The 20204-nt window shown below is 39.3% G+C and overlaps 1 protein-coding gene across 1 annotated transcript in view; it reads left to right on the top strand.

Moving 5' to 3' along the window:
* Positions 1-5709: 5709 nt before the first annotated feature.
* The window catches only part of LOC133512505 (ephrin type-A receptor 6-like), a 39447-nt gene continuing 24952 nt past the window's right edge, over positions 5710-20204 (top strand). Inside the window, exons 1-2 of the mRNA XM_061842220.1 lie at positions 5710-5794; positions 16585-16649. Of these exons, the coding sequence (XP_061698204.1) occupies positions 5716-5794; positions 16585-16649 (144 nt within the window). The 5' untranslated portion in view covers positions 5710-5715. The remainder of the gene's footprint in view (positions 5795-16584; positions 16650-20204) is intronic.

The raw sequence follows: 20204 nt of genomic DNA, 5'->3' as shown, positions 1-20204 counted from the left end.
TTATAGCTGCACCACAAGTGGCTTCTTTAACTTCATGTACACATAAATTGTCAAGCATACAAGTGTGTGTATCGGCATGAGTGGTCCTTCTTAAGATTAATGTTCGAAACACGCAGACACACATGCATGGAGGCACACAGACAAACACAGACACGCACACGTACAAACATAAACACACACCTACAGAAACACACACACACAACATAAACACACAGGGCCACCTGTCTGCAACTGATTGCAATATTGCCATGTCATTCTGTATTGTTTTTCAAAAGGATATTACTGATTTTAATTGAATTGGACGGGTTCCCTTAATCCTCAGGGTTATTTGAATGTAGTGCACCAAAAATGGGAATGGACATGATTATTGTGAAGACAAAAACTCTCTCACAATCTAGCTTGTCATTTCACAATGCTCTCCTTTATCCTGGTGGTTTCATGTCGCACAAATACAAAATGGCAGGGTATCATTTTTAAACTCCAAGCATTTAGATGGATCACACATTCATTGTCAGATTATTTCTTCATGGCACAAATGCTCTTTTGTTAAAGTGAGCTCCATAATTATGCTATCAATAATCACAAGTTGAAAACAATTACCAACAAATAACAATTGCCATTCATATTTCAGGTTAATATCTTGATTTATGGTGCCGTCCTTGTGTCACACAATCCTGTAAATAAACATGCACGCTGTATACAGGACCCTATCCCAGTTAGCTACTGGCAGGAGGTAAGGTACACCCTAAACTGGTCGCCAGCCAATCACAGGGCATGCATCAATAAAATACAAATATTTTAAACATATGCATGTCTTGTTTTAGTTGTGGAGGATGAATAATATATCGTTAAAAAAAGAGTAATGATGTTTCATTCATTTCTTCAATGTCTAATTTTGTGCCATATTTCCGGGGGTGCACAAAGTTTTATCCATTGGCCCTCATTAAATGCTTCTTTTGAATGCAATAGATAAAACCAGTGAGGGACGCTTCATCCCAACGTCACTTCCGACTGTCTCATCATAGTTCGCTCGCCGGGTGTTTGAATATTTACTGTACATATTTCAAGTTTTCCGTCTCATCGTGCTGAATCTGTGTGAGCCTATGTGTGTTTTAAGTGAATAACGGTGTTGCGTTAAGTACGGTCTTTACATTACTTAGAACAAAAATTGGAACATTGACAATTGCTTCAAGGCTTCATCACCTCCAACACTCTGGTCATAATAACTGCACCATTCAAGTCTGCTTTTTAAGTGGGGGAACTTGTTGATTTTTGTATGTATGCCATGAGTCATTGAGGTCAACTATCAACTTGAAAAGAGATTCAGGAGAAGGAGAGCAAAGAAATCCAAGAAGAGCCAAGTGGTAAAAAAGGGTTGTCAGCCTCAACTGTGCTAACTCGCTAAATTTAGCTTCGATGATAGATGGCTCATTTTATACACCATTAATCCATCCATTTGTCAATTACTAATGGAAATTTGGGAGGTAAGGATGGTAGGGCAGGATTCAGGAGCTGTCAGGTGGCTGTATGCCACCTTGCACCGCTGCTGACTATAATGATAGTGTGTCTGAAAGGTAACTGAAATGTTCCAGAAAAAGTGCCATGGCTGATAATGATGTTTATTACCCTTCATGCTTATCATCAATATTGTCATTTCCCTTGGAGATTTATATTGTTTTTTTGAGGGGTGGGGCTGTGTGCCATACATTATTTTGTTTAATGGGCATCCAATTCTTAACAAGTTCTTTGTTGATGACATGGAACATTAGAGTTGAAAGATAATAGAGATGGATTTGTTCCCAGGCAAGTTTTAAATTCATAATAAAAAGAATGGCTAGACATTATGGGGGATTCCACCAATAAAAGTGCAATTTTGTAGATGTTGATTTCTTTTTAATTGAGTCTTTGGAGAGTAAATTAGTGACACATAAGTATTTCAATGCTAAGCTGTTTTACCATTTTTTCCCATTCATTAAACAATAAATTTGTAAACTCTGGTCAGCAACCCTGATGCCAAAAGTACTGTACTTCTAGAGGGAGGTAAGTCAAGAACGAGAAACAACGCAATATAAAGGAGTTTTGTAAAAGGTTTAGGATCACCTAAATGCTGTCAGTCCTTGGGTATTACACAGTACTGTGTTTCTGAATGATGACCGGACATTGTTTTACTATTTGGGGTTGCTTTCATTCCAGTTTACATCTCTGATGAGCTCCTCTCACTCTTTGCTCTGCTCATTCACCTAAATACCACAGCCATCCAGATTAAAGCCTACTGCCCATTAGACAGCTGGAGAGGTGGGTAGCCACAAACCCAGCACATGTGGAACGCCCATGGTCCAAGGTTAGTTCTCTCTTCTTATATTGGGGTTTAAGGATAGGGGCTAAAATTATCAAAAGCATTTTAGTAAGTCAACTCATAACATGAAATCAATGAAAAAAAAAATCTGTCCAGGCTGGTTCCTTGACATAAAGAGGATATTAGTGAACTTGTTAGCGTTATAAAGTTTCATAGTAGCTGTTTTGCTGATGTGGTTTTGTTCCATCTTTTTGCCAGTGATGAGCACAAATGGACGGAGCTTGTTCTCTGGGCACAGGGGGAATAATAGCTCACAGTTAGGCTCTATACACAACAGTCACACCTCACTGGAAACCATTACAGCGACGGAAACCAAATCATTGCAGCGGGCAGTAAGAGAGGACCTCTTGTAAGTGGGTTATCTCCCTCAATCATCATTCTTGTGAGACTGGAGTCTTGTCACCAGTTTCACCCTTCCAGAGGGACATAATTTGCTTTTATTGACAGGTTTTCTTTTTTTTTTTTTTTAACCACACAATGAGGAATTAGGTGAGGGAAATGTGGTTACAGTAGCAGAGGAATAACAAAAATGGTGGACTACAACATAAAAGTTCATTGTCTGATCTTACTACCTGAAAGACTGCAATAGGAAATAATATTGACTTTAGGAAGACAGTGCGATGAGGAGAAAAGGACAACATAAGGGTTTATCTGACAGAATGTTGAAATATGCATGCCATATTTCTGACAGTGATTCCCAACCACTCTCCTGTGACACGTGTGTGCCATGAGATACATTATCTAATATCACATATTTTGTCAAAAGATTCATCTTATCTATGGCAGACAGAACCAGTAAGTACTTCTATTTGATGGCAGAAAGTATATAATTGACTCGTGTATCCACATTTTGTGTCATTTTTGTTTGTTGGTGTGCCGTGAGAGTTTCCAAAAACAAGATATGTGCCTTGGCTCAACAAAGGTTGGGAATCACTGTTTTAGAGCATAGGGATTTACACATGAATGTAACATGTTTTTACTCTATTCCCTACTTAATACTGTGAAATATGCAGCAACACAAATGTGTAGATTTGTGTACTTGCATCCTTCCTCCAACATGACAAAGAAACTCACCGCTGTTCCATAAATTGTATCATACCGTCTTCCTTTGTGGTTCCAAGTGCGGCATAGAAAATGGCATTCTCCGACCAGTGTGTGGTGAGCGACTAGCAGCTAAGCATGGGAGAGGGATTGCGATGTTGATGTATTTACTTTGAGTGTGCTGACAGCAAGCTGTTCCTATATGCCTTGATTGACTCAGCCTCGTCACAGCAGCCAGCGTAGCTTTGTTTAACCGGGTGGATGGCGGATGGTTCGCTTACTCATTCATGAACCGTCCATGAAGATGAGGGGAGGACCTTTGATCTTGGCTGACATTGTTGGTTTGGCACTTGAAGCAGATCGCTGGTGCACTGCAGTTGGATGGAGATAGTTCTTCAGAGACGAGATTTGTAAATTCCGAAGCTATTCAGCTTCGGTATTATTGATTGGACTTGGCATCTTATATGTTTTATATATACAATCATACACAAATTTAATAATATATATTTTTTAAATGTCGGCATTTCGTCTGAAAATGCTTCAGGGAAACCTTACATAGAGATAAACAACGAGAAAAAAAACACAGAATGGTTACATTAATTGAAAGTGACAATGCAGTAATTTTCCAAATTACGCATTGACAAGACAAAGCTTTTTGTGGGAGAAAGAATTGCAGCATATTGACATACAATGAAGCATACTGTACAAAGAAAAGAACATTCTACTCACTGCAAAACATGGAGGAGACTATGTATTAATTCATTAACAATATCTTTGTTCGTGTACGTAGTTCTGCAAGTGACATGTGATGACAACCAGAACATTTAAACGGTTCCATTAGATCGCAGAAAGGACAGTAAGCCTGTTCGCATTCATAAAACAGAATAAGTCGTGGTTTCGTCTGAGTCTATATCAATTTTGTGTTCCATCAAAATCAAATAGCCCAGATTTCACAGGGTGAGTAAACTGAGATGAGATCATTTTAGTATTCATACCTTTAGTGGCATTTTTGGAAGTGTGCTGTGAGATTATTATTTTTTTTATATATGGGAAACGGGTGCCTTGGCTCAATAAAGGTTGGGAAGCACTCAGCAATATTTCAGCAGTATTTGCAGAGAAACCAGAGTGTTGTACTTTGAGTCTCTATAATGCAACCCACCACACGAAATTGTATGATATCATGTATGGTGAGCTACTAAGTGTAAAAGAATATTAAAAAAAAACTTAAATCTTGTATCTGTTGAACATCAGGCACTGTTTTTGTGCCCCCCCCCCCCCATAGAAATTAACTTTTTTTCTGACAGTGAAGCACTAAAACAGTGTTTGTAATTAATAAAACATTGATTAATCAGAAATACAGTCCAGACATGATAATGTGTAAAAGAACTGGGATCAAATTAAACACTTGCCTTTCAAAGTGATCCCCAAACCTTCGAACAACCGATGCATGTTTTCAGTATGTTGAAGAAGCAGGAGTAAATGTAGCAAACAAGTACATGCAAATACAGGTTGGGAAATACAACCCACCCACCCCCCCCCTCCCCTACACACACACACAGAGGACTCGAACCCCATCCTCAGAATTGTGAAGTGTATTTGCTAAATTACTATTCGTCCAGCGTGCTGCCTCGGTAAGTCATGACATGGTATGTCATTATATTTATCTGAGTTCCCCAGGTACAGTATGCGATGCTACTGTAATCCTAACGAAATACACGGGATAGATGTGTCTTGGTGATGGGCTCTGGACTGACACGCGCCCACACATTGTCACGCACACACATTACCTTGTCAGCTAACCCCCTCTAGTGCCAAGCATCCTGTACAGATGCGCACAGAGTGCTTCATCGCCTCCCCCTGCCCTCCTCCTTCATCGTCATCTCTTCATTTCAGAACCCCGCGCGCTGCTGCAGCGGTCCGGACGGGTGGCAGAAAGCTTGGACTCGTCGGAACACGACTATAGGGACAGCATGGCTTGCGCGATGTCGCCTCGCAGAGCAAAGATCTTTTTGCGCGGTTGTTTGAAGTGATGCAATAACTTAGGGACAACAGGAAATGTGCGAAGTTTGTGGCAGCTTAGTGTTCCTAGAGTGATTTTTATTTTATTTTATTTCATTTTATTTTTACTTGCCCCTCAGCACCTTTATTGCTGCTGTGCCGGGAAGGAATGGATCTCGTGGTGCTCAACAAACGGGACCTAATATAATCAGGAACCGATCCAGCGGATCGGTTCTTCTTGGACGTCCCTGCTGCGCTTTTCTCACCGGCCACGTCCGCCATCGGCTCCGCTGCAGCCGGGGGCCGATGTTTCAGCAGATATGAGTGTTGGACCAAGATTTGTCCCTGTTGCACTTTTTCTTGGAATTGTTCTCGCTCGCTGTGGCCACTGCAACCAAGGTGAGACACTTTAACACATGCAGCAAAAAGTGCATCTTCATTGGAGCCACAATATTCCATTATAACTCTCTGTCATAATCCATAACTCACATACATGAGTCAAAAGAACATCACACGTTATTGTATGCTTAGGGTTGTGTCTGTGGTTTGCATACTCCATGAGAGTACTGCTATCTTTTTAAGCCTGATATAAATGCAACACCTATTTTGTAAACTACGACGTAAACAAGACAATAAATACAATTAATTAATTTGAAAGGACTGACTTAAAGGTATATACTCTGACTTAAAAGTATATACTGTGTGTATGCCCATTAGCTGGTATAAGGTACACCTGCAATGAAATAACAATTTACTTGTGTTACTTTGCATAAATATCAATGCAGCTCAAAGTCTATATTCAAATAAGGAGATGCAATGTAAAATAACTAGTAGTGCAGACCGCTATCAAGTACCAACTGTGTTTGGAATTGCTTTACTTTTTGTTGGTAAAAAAAAAAATGCAAACGAACAAAAATATGACAGTGCAGTGCTGATTGGAAATCAATCAAATAACTCCCAAGATGATTTGATTTGATGACATGATAAAAGCTATATGGAAATCATTTGCACCGTGACAAGCTGAACGGTGATTTAATTACATGTCAGTACACAACAGTAAAACAAGCAGATTGAATAAGTGAGTGACAGAGTGAGAATGTGTGTGCGTGCGTGTATCTCACCTTACAAATGTGAAAACAGAATAAGTGGTTCAGGGCTATCAACAGGTAAATACGTTCAACATTTGTGTTAAGACTATTTTTCTGTGATGTGCACATGATGTTTAAATGCTTTTCGGGCTGTGGGAACATTTGAGTGTGTATGAGTGTGAGGATGCACACGTACGGTGTGAATGAGAGTGAGTGTCTGTGATTGTGTTTACACTCACGCACGTTTCCTCTGTGCTTGTCTTTTTAAGAATGTCTTCAAGTACTGTCACTTGCTTGTTTCTTTCTTGGTCTTCATATGGACACAAACAATCAATCAGTGAGGGTCAACATGAACTAAAGTATTTATCTATTGTCCTTTCAGATCTGAATTTCTATCTAGCGTCAACAGAATAGCCTTTTTTTTTTCATTATTTTTACCTCCACACACACTGAATATTTGAATAGTGTCTGCTAGCTTCTCTGTCCTTCACTCTTCCATATTGACCGCATACACCGGGACCTCCAGTTACAATTGCTGTCATCTCCCACCAAATGGTGCGGCTCAGCGTGAAGATTTGTTAAAAGTCTCATTATGTCCTCGGGTTTAAATATTTCTCACCGCAGGTCACTTCGTCCAAGTATCGATTTTGTGATTACTTTGCCCAATTTAATTCAAACTGTGGTTATGCTATGTAATGTCATGCTAGTTGGAAAATAATCCCTTAATATCTCTACCAGTGATGTGTGTTTTTTTATTGTCCTGGATTTCTTGGTGAGTTAAATTTAATAATATGTAAAATATTTGGATGGATAGGGTTTTCTTTCAAGGAGCTTGATAATTGTTGACTTGATCATTAATAATACTGCTGATTGCATGAAAATAACTGGTGATTAATTGCATTCTGAGGCAAAAGTGACAAGTGCACTGCTTTTGTGCACTGTCAGCACTGTTGATTCAGTCTCAATTAGTCAGCATGACATGAGATGAGGCACTGTTTTCCCAACTATTACTGGGCAAAGGCAACCATTTTACATTATGAAAACAAAAATATCAAAATCAAAGTATAAATACAGAAATGATAAAAGCTTCTTTAATTAAACAAACAGTTGATGTACTTGTGGGAAGTCACAACTTATTCTGTTGTATGAATTGAAACAGGTGAATGGATACACGGGTTTATTGCACCTTCTGCCATTTCACGGAAAGGTATCACAAGATGTTACTAGCGTAGCTGGAGAAATATACGGTATAGATGTAATCAAGAAATAAAGATTTTTAGACATTCAGAGAAATTGGATAGTTTTATATGGCACTCTTGATGATCTATATAATTAATAACTTCCCCAGCATTATTTGGTTCATTATGACACTGACATCAAAAGTGGGATTATCTTGTTCTCTAAAATTGTATTAAAGCAAAAAAATACATTGACAACACACAGTTAATAAATCAAGACAGCCTTAGTTCACTACAAATTAAATAATCATTGTAAAAAAAAAAAGAAAAATGAAATCCATTCAGTTTGATCCTTGCGGTTAGGTTGCTAACATTTTAGATGATTGTAGTTCACTTGGCAATGTAACAGATGACAAATGGCAGATGACTAATGCATACAACACAAAATGATGAAGTTGCACAGTTGCTGTAGTACACCACATTCGGAGCCCATATAGTCTCCAATTCCCCTTTGATCATGAAAATGAATATTTCCTAAAATGACGTTTTCCTTCCATTGTTTACTTTTACTTTGAGTGCCTATATGCTTGCAGGAAACAGAGGCTAACGCTATTCGACTCGGACAGTCGAGTGCAAATTGATGCTTTTGAAATCAGGCACAAAGAACTCCAAAGCCATGGGATTTCAAAGAAAATGTAGGACCCATTCCTGGCTGTTCAGAGAACAATCATAACAAAAACCTTTTTACCCCGGCGCATTTACTCGAGTGGGAGTGTGGACGTTATCTGAAAGTCCGAACTGGATCGCCTCACCTTCACGTATAGTCTGTCATTAATTTGTCTCCATTTTTTTTCCCTGTCCAAAAACGATAGCAGCAATGGTCTCTGTCATGAAAATTCATGAATCTAATTCACTAACCTAATTCTTTGAGACCCTTTTAGACGCGGGAAAAGGTAATCTGAAGATGATGTCTTTGTTCCCCATTTCCGACATTGCTGAGATTGTGATTGCCCTTCGGGAGGCAGAATTTCAGGAATTACGAATCAGGAACGTAATCCATCTTCAGACGATATATGAGTCACAGGGAAAGTCTAACAGACTCGGTGAGAAAAGTCTAAAGGCAGTCACAAATACATGTTGGGAATACATTCTGCAATTCTGTATCTATGGCCCATATGAATACAACACCAATAAAAAGCCTGTTTGTCATAAAGTGTGCATGTATGTGGCTATTATTAGAATTCCTCTTGCTCTCAGTGGTGCCATATGCAGAGAAGATCAACACCTATTTGACTCAGAGCTTCCCTGTAAGAAAAAATCAATTCGCCAATAAAGGTATCAAAATGTTGACTTGCATGCCATCAGCACTCGTGGGTGTATTTGAATTCTTAACAGAGGGAGAATGACCTTGCTTTGCTTTGTTTTTTTTAAACCTATGCATTTCAAGATAAAATGTAATTTAAAATGTATGCAACCATTATTAGTGATAGTATGCAACACTAAAAGGTTGTGACATCACCAATGCAGCCTTATGCCTTTGAAATGATCTCCCATGCTTATGGAACTGAAAATACGTACAGACCGTTCCTTACGTGTTGCTCCTCTCATTTACATATGTCCTTGACCTTGTTGTATATAGGTAAAATCTTGGGAACCAGTCTTTAATCATCCATTGAAAACTGAGAGCTACTTCTTCACTACTGATTAATCTGAAGAGCTTCCAGTTTGATACACACTTGTGAAATAACTTTTTTTTATTACCTTTATGTAAATGGTAATTTTCACAAAGATAGTTTTTTTTCCATCTTCAAGGAAATAAAAGCACATTAATTGTATGATGATGAACCACCGCGAGGACTAAATGGAGATTCAGTTCCTTGCTCAAGGACACTTCAATAAAATCACAGGTGTTCAAAATGGAACACACAACATTTGGGTTCGATGACAAATCGACCAATGGAGCCATGCCACCCACAAACATGCTATTATTAATAAATAATGATATATACTGTAACTATGCAAGACACTGACAAGTTGACCGATCATGTTGATCATTTCTTACATTATCAACTATGATTTGAAATTGTAGAATACAGACAAAAAATATCCGTATGCAAAACTTTTCTATGCAAGGGTTAACATTTTCAATTAATCATGTCTCCGGAATTTGGAGAAAATAATAATATCGCTGTTGACCTAGTTTTAGAACAAGCCCACACGTGACTCATGGACCTTGGGGTGACCTAGTGCCCATGGACACAAGTTTTGTGACTCCTGTTTTAGCCTACATTAGATATTACCATTAGTGATTTTATGATTTCCCTTTACGCTGTCACTAATAAATTTATATAATTAAGTAATTCAATATTCTATTTAATCATTCGCCGCATACATTTCTATTTCAAAGCACACAATGCTCTCCGATGTTGAATGGCAACTTGCTTTCAACCATTCAATGACAAATGCATTGCTTGACAGTGGCCCTAATTTGCTCCAAAGTTTATTATACTTAAAAAAAACTTTTTCCGAAGTGATTCATAATCATTCACTTGTGACATTTTTTACAACAAACAAACAAACAAAATTTATTGGATATTTCATACTTTTTTAACAAATAAAAATCTGAGAAGCAGGCGTGCAATATTATTCGGCCCCCTTGTGTTAATACTTAGTAGCGCTACCTTTTGCTGCAATTACAGCTGCAAGTCGCTTGCCATTTGTCTCTATCAGTTTTGCAAATCAAGAGACTGAAATTCTTGCCCATTCTTCCTCACAAAACAGCTCGAGCTCAGTGAGGTTGGATGGAGAGTGTTTGTGAAAAGCAGTCTTCACCTTAGCCCATGCACAGATTCTCGATTGGATGCAGGTCTGGACTTTGACTTCTTCTTGCCACTTTTCCATAAAGGCCAGATTTGTGCAGTGTACGACTGATTGTTGTCCTATGGACAGACTCTCCCACCTCAGCTGTAGATCCCTGCAGTTGATCCAGAGTGATCGTGGGCCTCTTGGCTGCATCTCTGATCAGAGAGGGATGGCCAGGTCTTGGTATATTTGCAGTGGTCTGATACTCGTTCCATTTCAATATGGTTGCTTGCACAGTGCTCCCTGAGATGTTTAAAGCTTGGGAAATCTTTTTGTATCCAAATCCAGCTTTAAACTTCTCCACAACAGTATCTCGGACCTGCCTGTTGTGTTTTTTGGTCTTTATGATGCTCTCTGCACTTTAAACAGAACCCTGAGACTATCACAGAGCAGGTGCATTTATATGGAGACTTGATTACACACAGCTGGATTCTATTTATCATCATCAGTCAACATTGGATCATTCAGATATCCCCTCTAAACTTCTGGAGGGACTTTTCTGCACGGAAACTGAAGGGGCTAAATAAAATTGCACACCCCACTTTTCAGTTTTTTATTTGTTAAAAAAGTATAAAATATTCAAAAAATTGGGTTCCACTTTATGATCGTGTCTGACTTGTTGTTGATTCTTGACAAAAAAATTGTAATTGTATATTTTTGTTTAAAGCCTGAAATGTGGTGAAAGCTTGAAAAGTTCAAGGGGGCGGGAGTGCAGTAGCCAATCCCAGATGTCATGGGGCAGGAGGCGGGGTATGCCCTGAACTGGTTGCCAGCCAATCACATGGCACATGGAGACAAACAACAGTCCCTCTCACAATCAAACCTAGGCAGAATTGTCTGTCTCCAATGAGGCAGGCCCGGGATTTGAACCCTAACCCCCAGAACGGTGAGGCCAATGCTGAACCACCATGCTGTCACTATAACACTGCGAAACATAATAAATATCAAACATAAAACACAATGAATAATAAGAACAGATTCATAATAGATGAGACTCTCTCGTAATTGTATTGTAATATATCAATGTTAAATTCCAATTGTTAATGTTTAACTACAAAACAAACCACCACCACCACACTTCCTCTGTGTCTTGGATCAAACTGTCAGTACCCGTAGTTATTTTGTCCACCTACTGTTCCGCCAGTGGCCTGTTTGTGCTCTCTAAGTATATAACGCTGTGGTCAGCCTCCCTTCACATTGGCATTTTGCATACACGGGTCCAGATTTTTATCCCTCTTGTTTCACAGTTCAAGATGTTGTGTTAAGTTGTCAGTAGACGAGAGAGGCGGACATGTTTAAAGTCTCCACTGACCAGTATAATAACGGCAGGATGCTGAAATTATAATCTTGCGAGCACAGCATGTGTGACTTCACACACGCAGACTGCAGCACCAGCAACTGAATGTTTTCTAACAGCCGTCAGTTCCTCTGTTGGTGAGTAACCTCACATTCCATTTAACGAACCTCTGGATCTCCTCTCCCATTGTGGCTTTTGTCACTAGCTCTCATCGCTCTCCATATCTTTTCCAGGATACATTCTTGGCTGAGGGGGTGCCAACCGGTTGCTTGTTAGGTTTGAAGCTCCCCATGGTTATCGGTGAAGCATCAAAACAAGAGAGACAAAACAAAATCTGATAGCAATGAATATTACACACAACATGCAAATGCAAAGTGATTCAATACGAACAGTACTTTTCTATGTGGGAGAATTCACCGAATTTCTAGATGAGCATTGCAAACAAATGATAACGATAATAAATCAAAACTAATCAGACCTTAACTACAATATCCATACATCATGAAATGTGATTATTCGCTAAGAGCAGTAACCTCCTCAGGCAGTGTGAAATGTTTTGAAAATGTGTCTTATATCAATTTGGGATTGGGGACTTGAGGGAATATTTATAAAGTTAAAATAAAAGTTCACGAGGGACAGAAATAGTGCATGAAAGTTGGTCATTTATTAGCATCTAGGACAAACCTGTACACACTGTATACCCATTACTCAAAAAGTAGGGTCACCAATGTTAGTGGACATTAGACAGACTCATAGCCAGTATCATTTATTTGAATAAGACACATTTAAATAAAATAAAAGCTAAAAGAAACTGCCGACAGTTATGCTTCTATTTTTAGGGTGTTTGTGAGCCATGCGAGGGCTCTAGGACAGACAGGCGATGTCATCATTCCGCTGGAGCTCCATTTATTTGTGAGTTGGCCAGCTCATGTTCTATTTATATCAAACCAGTTGAAGTCCCAGGGGACAGCCTGCTCCAGGCAGGGTCTGTGGGTGCCCTCGTGAAAGATAACTCTACAGAGGATAGGGCAAAGGATTGATGGATATGTATTGTATATTGGGGAGGGATCTAGTGCACGGTGTTGAAGCAATGTACTTTTTTAGAACTACAAGTTTATTATCAAATTTGGACACAAAATAAAATACTGTACATACCTCTATCAATGTAAATCTGAACCTATTAAAGATTGAGATTCTTAATAATAATACTGCTGTTCAAGTGGCCCACAACCCAATTATTTTAGTTAAAAAAATGTCATAAATTCTCTCCAAGACAATGGTTTCAACATTTACAAATGAGTGAAAGTGCTCTCCCCTGGAACCGTTAGTACTGCCCCTCATATTCATCTTGTGATTTTTATTGAAAGTGTGGAAGTGCCCACTGCAGTGTGCAAGCAACTGGGCCAACCTTCAGTAATCAGGCCATCCCCTGGAGAAAGGTACTGGGCAGGTAAGCAGCACAAAATGGCCTAATGATGCCCAATTAAACCAGCGGCTTTTGCCAGCTAGTCTGTTCAGCCTGGCAGTGGCCCTGATGTGACGTCTGCGGGCACAGAAAGACAGAGAATGGGGACCGCTTCAAACCCAGTCATTATGAAGCAAATACTCAACCAGTCTCAAAGAACAGAGAGGACAAAAGTACAATGAATTTAACATTACATTACTAAATTGTAAATTGTAATCTTATAGTGTATTGCGTTTTCATATGAAGCAATGGCCATTTATGGGACAAGTTTAAAAAAAACTGCTCAGTGCTTGCTGTTTGGAAGCCTGTTACCTTTTCTGTCATTGTCAAAGCCCCAACTGTAACACATCTTCTGAGGAAATAAATAATTTCAAAGTGGTGTATTGAAATGTTGTGATTTGACAGCTAGTCTTCTCGTTGCACAGTAAAAAGCTGTGAAGTGGGAGATTTAACTCTCCATTCAGTGGAACCTCTAAAAGTGAATGCTTTACAATGTTATAAATTGCTGAACTCAACTTCATTGGGTGGGGAAAAATATGCCTCTGAGGTTGCACAAAACTTAGAGTCTGAACAGCCATCCTGTATGATGGTAGACAAAACCTTTGGATACCTGAATTATTGGAAAGAATACATTTTAAATCCTCACTACATAGACTAATTCCATGCAACACAAAGTGAAAGCTAATGACTGCTCACAGTACCAGGAGCCACTCTGTATGTTTGGAATGTTGCTGTTCCATTTAAGTCTGGTAAGCATACTTTCGAAACTGCTTCTAACTGTAAAAAAAAATCAACAAGGCATTCTCCCTGTGGAGTGGAAATTTTAGAACACACTGACTTGGCAGAAATTCATCCGACAATTCTACGGCCAGTCGGGACCTCCGGGTTGTCCCTCATCTATCTCCTCTGCCCCCTGCCCCACCTTTACACTGCCTTGCTAACAAATCCAGAATTGAAATCAGCCTGATTCCAAAATTACTTTTCGAATTAGAGTTGGACCAGAAACTGTCTTAACTTTATCCCAACATCAAAGGAAACGCTCTTGTAAAACAAAAAAAGTGGTTAAACAAAAACCAAAAGGCAGGGAAAAAAAACGTATTTGCAAAAGGCAAAAGTACAACATTGGTAAATACAGTATCCATCCATCCATCTTCTATCACTTTTTGCGGGGGCAGGAGTTTTAGCAGGGATACTTTTCCCTTTCCCCAGCCAATCCAAAGACTGCATCATTGCAGACACTGCACCCCAAGACCCCAAGATACTCAAACTCCTCCACTTGGGGGAGGATGTCATCAAGATGGTTACTAATAGCTTAGAAAGTAACAAGTACAATGATACACATGGTACTACGTTGTGTTATATCAGTGTTTCTTATACAGTATCAGTTCTCGACAAGGTTAGCATACATCAATGAGTAAACAAACCCGATGAAAGTCTTGCTGAACAGAGGGAGAACCACAAAGTCATACCAGCTCGATCGAGATGGATCAGCTCATAACTGTCACAAGATAATCCCCCATCTTACTCGTTACTCACCAGAAAATTTTCACAGAGATGGGAAGGCCACTTTTCCTTTATTGGAACACCGCAGTTTATACATTATAATAACGTATTCAGCATTCATCGTTATTTGAAGTGCCGTCAATTGTAACACTATAACTCTCTAAGTGTAATGATTACATGGATAGTGGAGCCTATCCCAGCTGACCGGATGAGAGGCAGGGTACTCACCAAAATGGTCACCAGCCAATCACAGAGCACAGAAACAAATAACCACTCACATTCACACCTACACGCAATTTAGAGTCTTCAATTAACCTATCATGCATGTTTTTGGTATGTGGGAGGAAAGTACAGTACTCAAAGAAACTCACGCAGGGATGGAGGAAACATCCAAACTCCACACAGTTGAGGACAGGATTTGAACCCTAGTCCTCAGTACTGTGAGGCAGTTGCTCTAACCAATTTTTTTTTCCACCATGCCGCTAGTGGTAATTTATCCAGGACATATTGTCACTGACAGAATCTTGTGTCAGTATTATCAATTCATATGCTTCCGCCCCTCTGAGGGCTACTTTCACAGCTCTAAGCGGACAATGGGCATTGTTCGAAAACACTGAAAATACTCTGATTGACTAGAGGTCCAAGTGTGGTATTCACTATGTAATATTCTTGCTCAATGGTCATTCAAGAACAGATTTATTAAGTAGGTGGTCTGCTGCCTTTAGTTAGAGTTAACACTGATGTCTCATACGCCTTTAGCATGAAAATAAATGATTAATAACACTTCAAGTCTACTGGGAAGCATTATTTCTGCTATTTCTTAATCTCTCCTAAACATTAACAAATCAATTGTAGTGATTTAGTAAAGATGTGGATCCTTAAAATGCAGTTCACTTTATGATTTGGGTTTGTGTCTGCTGCAGGCGCCACACAGATCAGCACATTAATTGACTAACGTCATGAAGTACTGCCTCCCGCAGGGAAAATATTATTGCTAGATTTTACTCTCTGATATGCAGAGATATGCAGAAGTGTGATTCTCTTTCATTTTGACATGGAGGGGGTGAAAGTTTTGTGTTTTAACGCTCTAAGATTCTTCAAATCTCTTCCAACAACACCAGGAATTGTTGCTTGTCATATTTTTTTGTGATAGCTAGAAGAGGTGAATATTCACAAAAATATGACAATTTTCCAACACCAAACAATTTCCCTACTTGTCATGTTATGAGCTAGCACACCCCACAGTAAAAGGGGGTGGGACGAGCAGCATGAGACAGAACAACAACGTGAAAATGGTCTGGTTCTCTAAAGAGGAAGGAAAAATGCATTGTAATTTTTGATCCTTGGGGTATTATGATGAGATACTGTCACGTTATTACAACACATGAGAACCGTTTTAAATTGTGAAATTTGTTCATTTCTTCAAACGTACAGTATTTCCATTGCAAGGTTCGACTCCAGCTGGATTTGTGTTCATATCTCAGTGGCACACTAAGGGAAGCAGATTGTGGTTGAAAATGACTAAAAACGGTGGATGGCAGGCAAAGGAATGAACTGTTGACAGCAATTTGAGGGCAATCTATCAGTCCCAAAATTGTGTGGCAAGTGGCGCCACTGTTGTTCCTAGTGTTTGTGTTGCCATGCTGATAAATATTCATCCAAGAAAACTCATTTTTGTTATGATAAAATGCCTAAATGAACATGTTTATGACTGATATTTCAATTTCCAGTGTGAAAATGGAACTTTTGTGTGCCGACAGATGGATAATGGGTGGATTTCCTCTTTTTCATTTCAGTTGTGCTGCTGGATACGACGTCTGTGCTTGGAGAGCTTGGATGGAAGGCGTATCCTATAAATGGGGTAAGGACTCTGTGCCGAACTATAACAGCTTCTGTATTTACTCTCCACCTTGTGTTTGTGTGGTCTTTGAGCACTGAGTAGATTGATTATTGTGACGGTTACTTGTACATCTTTGTTTTCCGTCAGACGCCTCTGGCCTCATGGGAAATAAGGTAACTTGGAAACAAATAATGAGATAGGATCTCTTAGGAGGCTTTTATCATGTGATTCAATATTTCCTTGTCAATTCCTTTCTGTTCTCGTCACAACCGAGCCACATAAATATTTCTATCCCTTAAATGGGAATCAATGGAAATAAAATGGGATGGCAATCAGTCCAAATTTCCAGCAGTTGCTATAATAATGTCACATTTTGAAAATAAATAGATAATACACTATAAATACATTCAGTATCTACAGGAGAGTACAGCAACACTGAGTGAATAAAATTTCACCGTGCATTTGGACCTCATTTCACCTTTGGTTGCCAGTGCTCCAATACAAGGGAAAAATGATTGCATAAACTGTGGCTAACACTGTATTTACGACAGTCTACTACTCAAAAAGGATATTTCCAATTTGCTCAGGCAAGGTGCCTACAGCACAACACCAGTATCCTTCCTACCTGACTGAAAATGTGAACACGAGTGCAATGCCTATTGACCACTGAAAGAATCAACTAAAGATAACTATGAGTTGGACATTTTATGGATTTGACATAAATCATTTAATAACAGGTTTATGTATCATTTCTGAAAAGCTCTATTACGGCATTTACATTTAATTCAGTGGTCATTTAAAATGCATCCACATCATCTCTCCTCTTTGAAATTTCTGAACTTTGGGAGTCATGTTTGTGTTGCTATATTTCCTTTTGTATGGGCCTACAATAACCTAGTCTATGGGCTCTATTTTCACTGACAGCAGATCCAAGAAGGAATGCAAAAACTGGCATATTTTTATTTTTGGAAGGCTCACTGCCTGTGTTTGCCAGTTTCGGAGACTGGTCTGTGACATGTTGGGCTTGCCGTCCTTTGACATGTGCCAGGGTACAGTTACAATCTGGTGGCAAAATGTTGGTCTAAACCTACGTCTGCTAGATCGACGTCTAAATCTAGTGCACGAAATTTGATCTCGGGACAGGCAGCCAGATTCTAAAATCCATGGGTGAGTGGTTGATGTTGGACATATTTCATTCAGAAATTAGAACAATGTGAACGGCGGGCATCCAACCCTCTGAGCCATTGTAAGAATGTATTCATTTTAACTTTTGTTCTGATGATGCTCAGGTCTACTTTTCAGCTAAGCTTGCCGAAATAAGTTCAACAGCCCTTTTACAGTACATGACAGGCTCGGTCTCTCACATTTGCTGACAAGTTTACAATTTACTATTATGACCTAACTCAATTTATTACCTTTGTGTGTCCTAATTCCACTTCCATATTGCATAAATCTGTCTGGCGCAGTCCCCGAGTCTGGAAATAATGTGACTGTTAAGTGGCACTTAGTAAAGTACAATACAGAATATATCCACCAGATTTTTCAATAGGTCTTCCTAAATTACTTATTTTGATCATTCTGTCATTTAATTTTCATCCTGCCATGAAACCTTGAAAAAGGTCTACTGATTTTTTTTCTTTTTTTTGTTCATTAACCAATATGAACAAATTTCAAACAACTACTTACCTTGGTGAGAACGTTTGATTTGGTAAACTGTCATCTCAAAAGAACAATTTATTATCTAAAAAATGGTGTATTTGAAGTCGTGAAAGGAAAGACAATATACTGTATGAGTGCTGACAACATTAAAAAAAATGGATGTTTCAAAATGCTAAACACGTTCCTAGAGTTTCTACAGTGAGAGCAATTGCTACACAATGTTTTGAAATACTATATAATTATTTGTGGTGGCATGGAGGTACGGTGGTTCAATCCCTTGCCTCACCTGTGTGGAGTTTGTATGTTCTAACCGTGCCTGCATGGGTTGTGTCCGGGTTTCTCCCACATCCCAAAAACAGGCATTAATCGGAGAGTCCAAATTGCCACAAGGTGTGATTGTGAGTGCGACTGTTGTCTGTCTCCATGTGCCCTGTGATTGGCTAGCAACCAGTTCAGGGCGTACCGCGCCTCCTGCCCAATCACAGCTTGAATTGGGTCCAGCACTCCCGCGACCCTCGTGAGGATAAGCGGCTCAAAAAATGGATGGATGGATTAATATATTTATTTGGAGCACAATGCTGCATGTGGGCACTTCTCTCATATCTGTAAGACTAGCCACTCTTTTATTTTGAGTATCTACTTAAATGATACTCTTCAGCAGAATCCCTGAGGTCTCCCCCCACCCCCACTTTTCCTCTGTGCTGTGTCTCTCTTCATGCAAGGTCCACAGCAACCCATATCAGGGTTATAGGGGTGATTACATCATGTAGGTCGTGGTGACAGCTAGCCAGAGTATTGAAGAAAAAAGGCAAGGGGAGGCCACTGCCTCCATGATTAAGCTGTCAGCCCTCTCTCCTCCTCACTCATCCACTATCCACGGATTTAGCATTAATATTTAAGGCATCAAGGTGAGAGGGCCTGTGGGAAGGTGGGAAGATCTTGGGAGGTAAAATAGTTTAAATCCCCTTCTCTTCCTGGGACCCAGCAAGAGTAAGTCAATCCCCACCACATTAGATACAGCCTGGTATCAGGCCAGTTGAGTAAGCCACCTTGTAGCTGCCTGCAGGGGGTGTACCAGTTGGAGCTTGACATATAGCTGCGACTGGCAATTTGGAATGGATGGACGTCCATAATATTGATAATGGAAAAAAAATGTGTCACAAGGTCTTAAACAATTAAGACCTCTGCAACATTGCAAGGTCAAAAACTGTCGCTACTCCTCATATGTTGGAAAGAAATTATATCAATATAATATTTTAAAACTTACTAAATTTTATTAGAGGTAGTGACAAAACAGCCAAGTTGCAGAAATAAACTACTTTTCTAAACTTCAATTTCAGTCTTTCTCATATCAGTGCACTTCTCATGGGTCCATATATCATGACACATTTATCTCCAGAACTTTGGAAAGTTGTATCACGTTTACACACTAAACTGGACTCCTGCCAGCAATGCACTGTCCTGGGTGATTATTTTATGCCATGATTGCGCATGTATATTAAATTGTCCTGTCAAGTAAAATTGATATTTGCTTAACACTACATCTATATTCCAAACCATGCAAAGCACATAATGTATGTGTTGATAAATTTGCATCGGATTAGAGTTTATATTTTTGAAAATGTGTCAACTATTTAAGACAGCAGTAAACAAGAATGTGGGTATTCCGAGGGGGTTAAAATTCTTCCACAGCTCTAAAAAAGTGGAAATTGGGACCGGAAGTTATATACATGTTTTCTTATAATCTTTGTCCAGCATGTTGAAAAAGATATATACATTTGCAGTTTTTACAGGTCTGATATCTAAAACCTCTTTGTTGTTTTTTTGCAAACTTTTCAGTGTTTGCGGTTTTAAAACTGGTTTGGAGATTTGAATGTAGCCTCACTTCAGCACCCAACCCAGCCCAACAAAGAACAA

The sequence above is a fragment of the Syngnathoides biaculeatus genome, chromosome 14 (assembly GCF_019802595.1).
Source record: "Syngnathoides biaculeatus isolate LvHL_M chromosome 14, ASM1980259v1, whole genome shotgun sequence".
In the NCBI taxonomy this organism is placed as follows: domain Eukaryota; kingdom Metazoa; phylum Chordata; class Actinopteri; order Syngnathiformes; family Syngnathidae; genus Syngnathoides; species Syngnathoides biaculeatus.
This window is presented reverse-complemented; position numbering and strand designations above follow the sequence as displayed.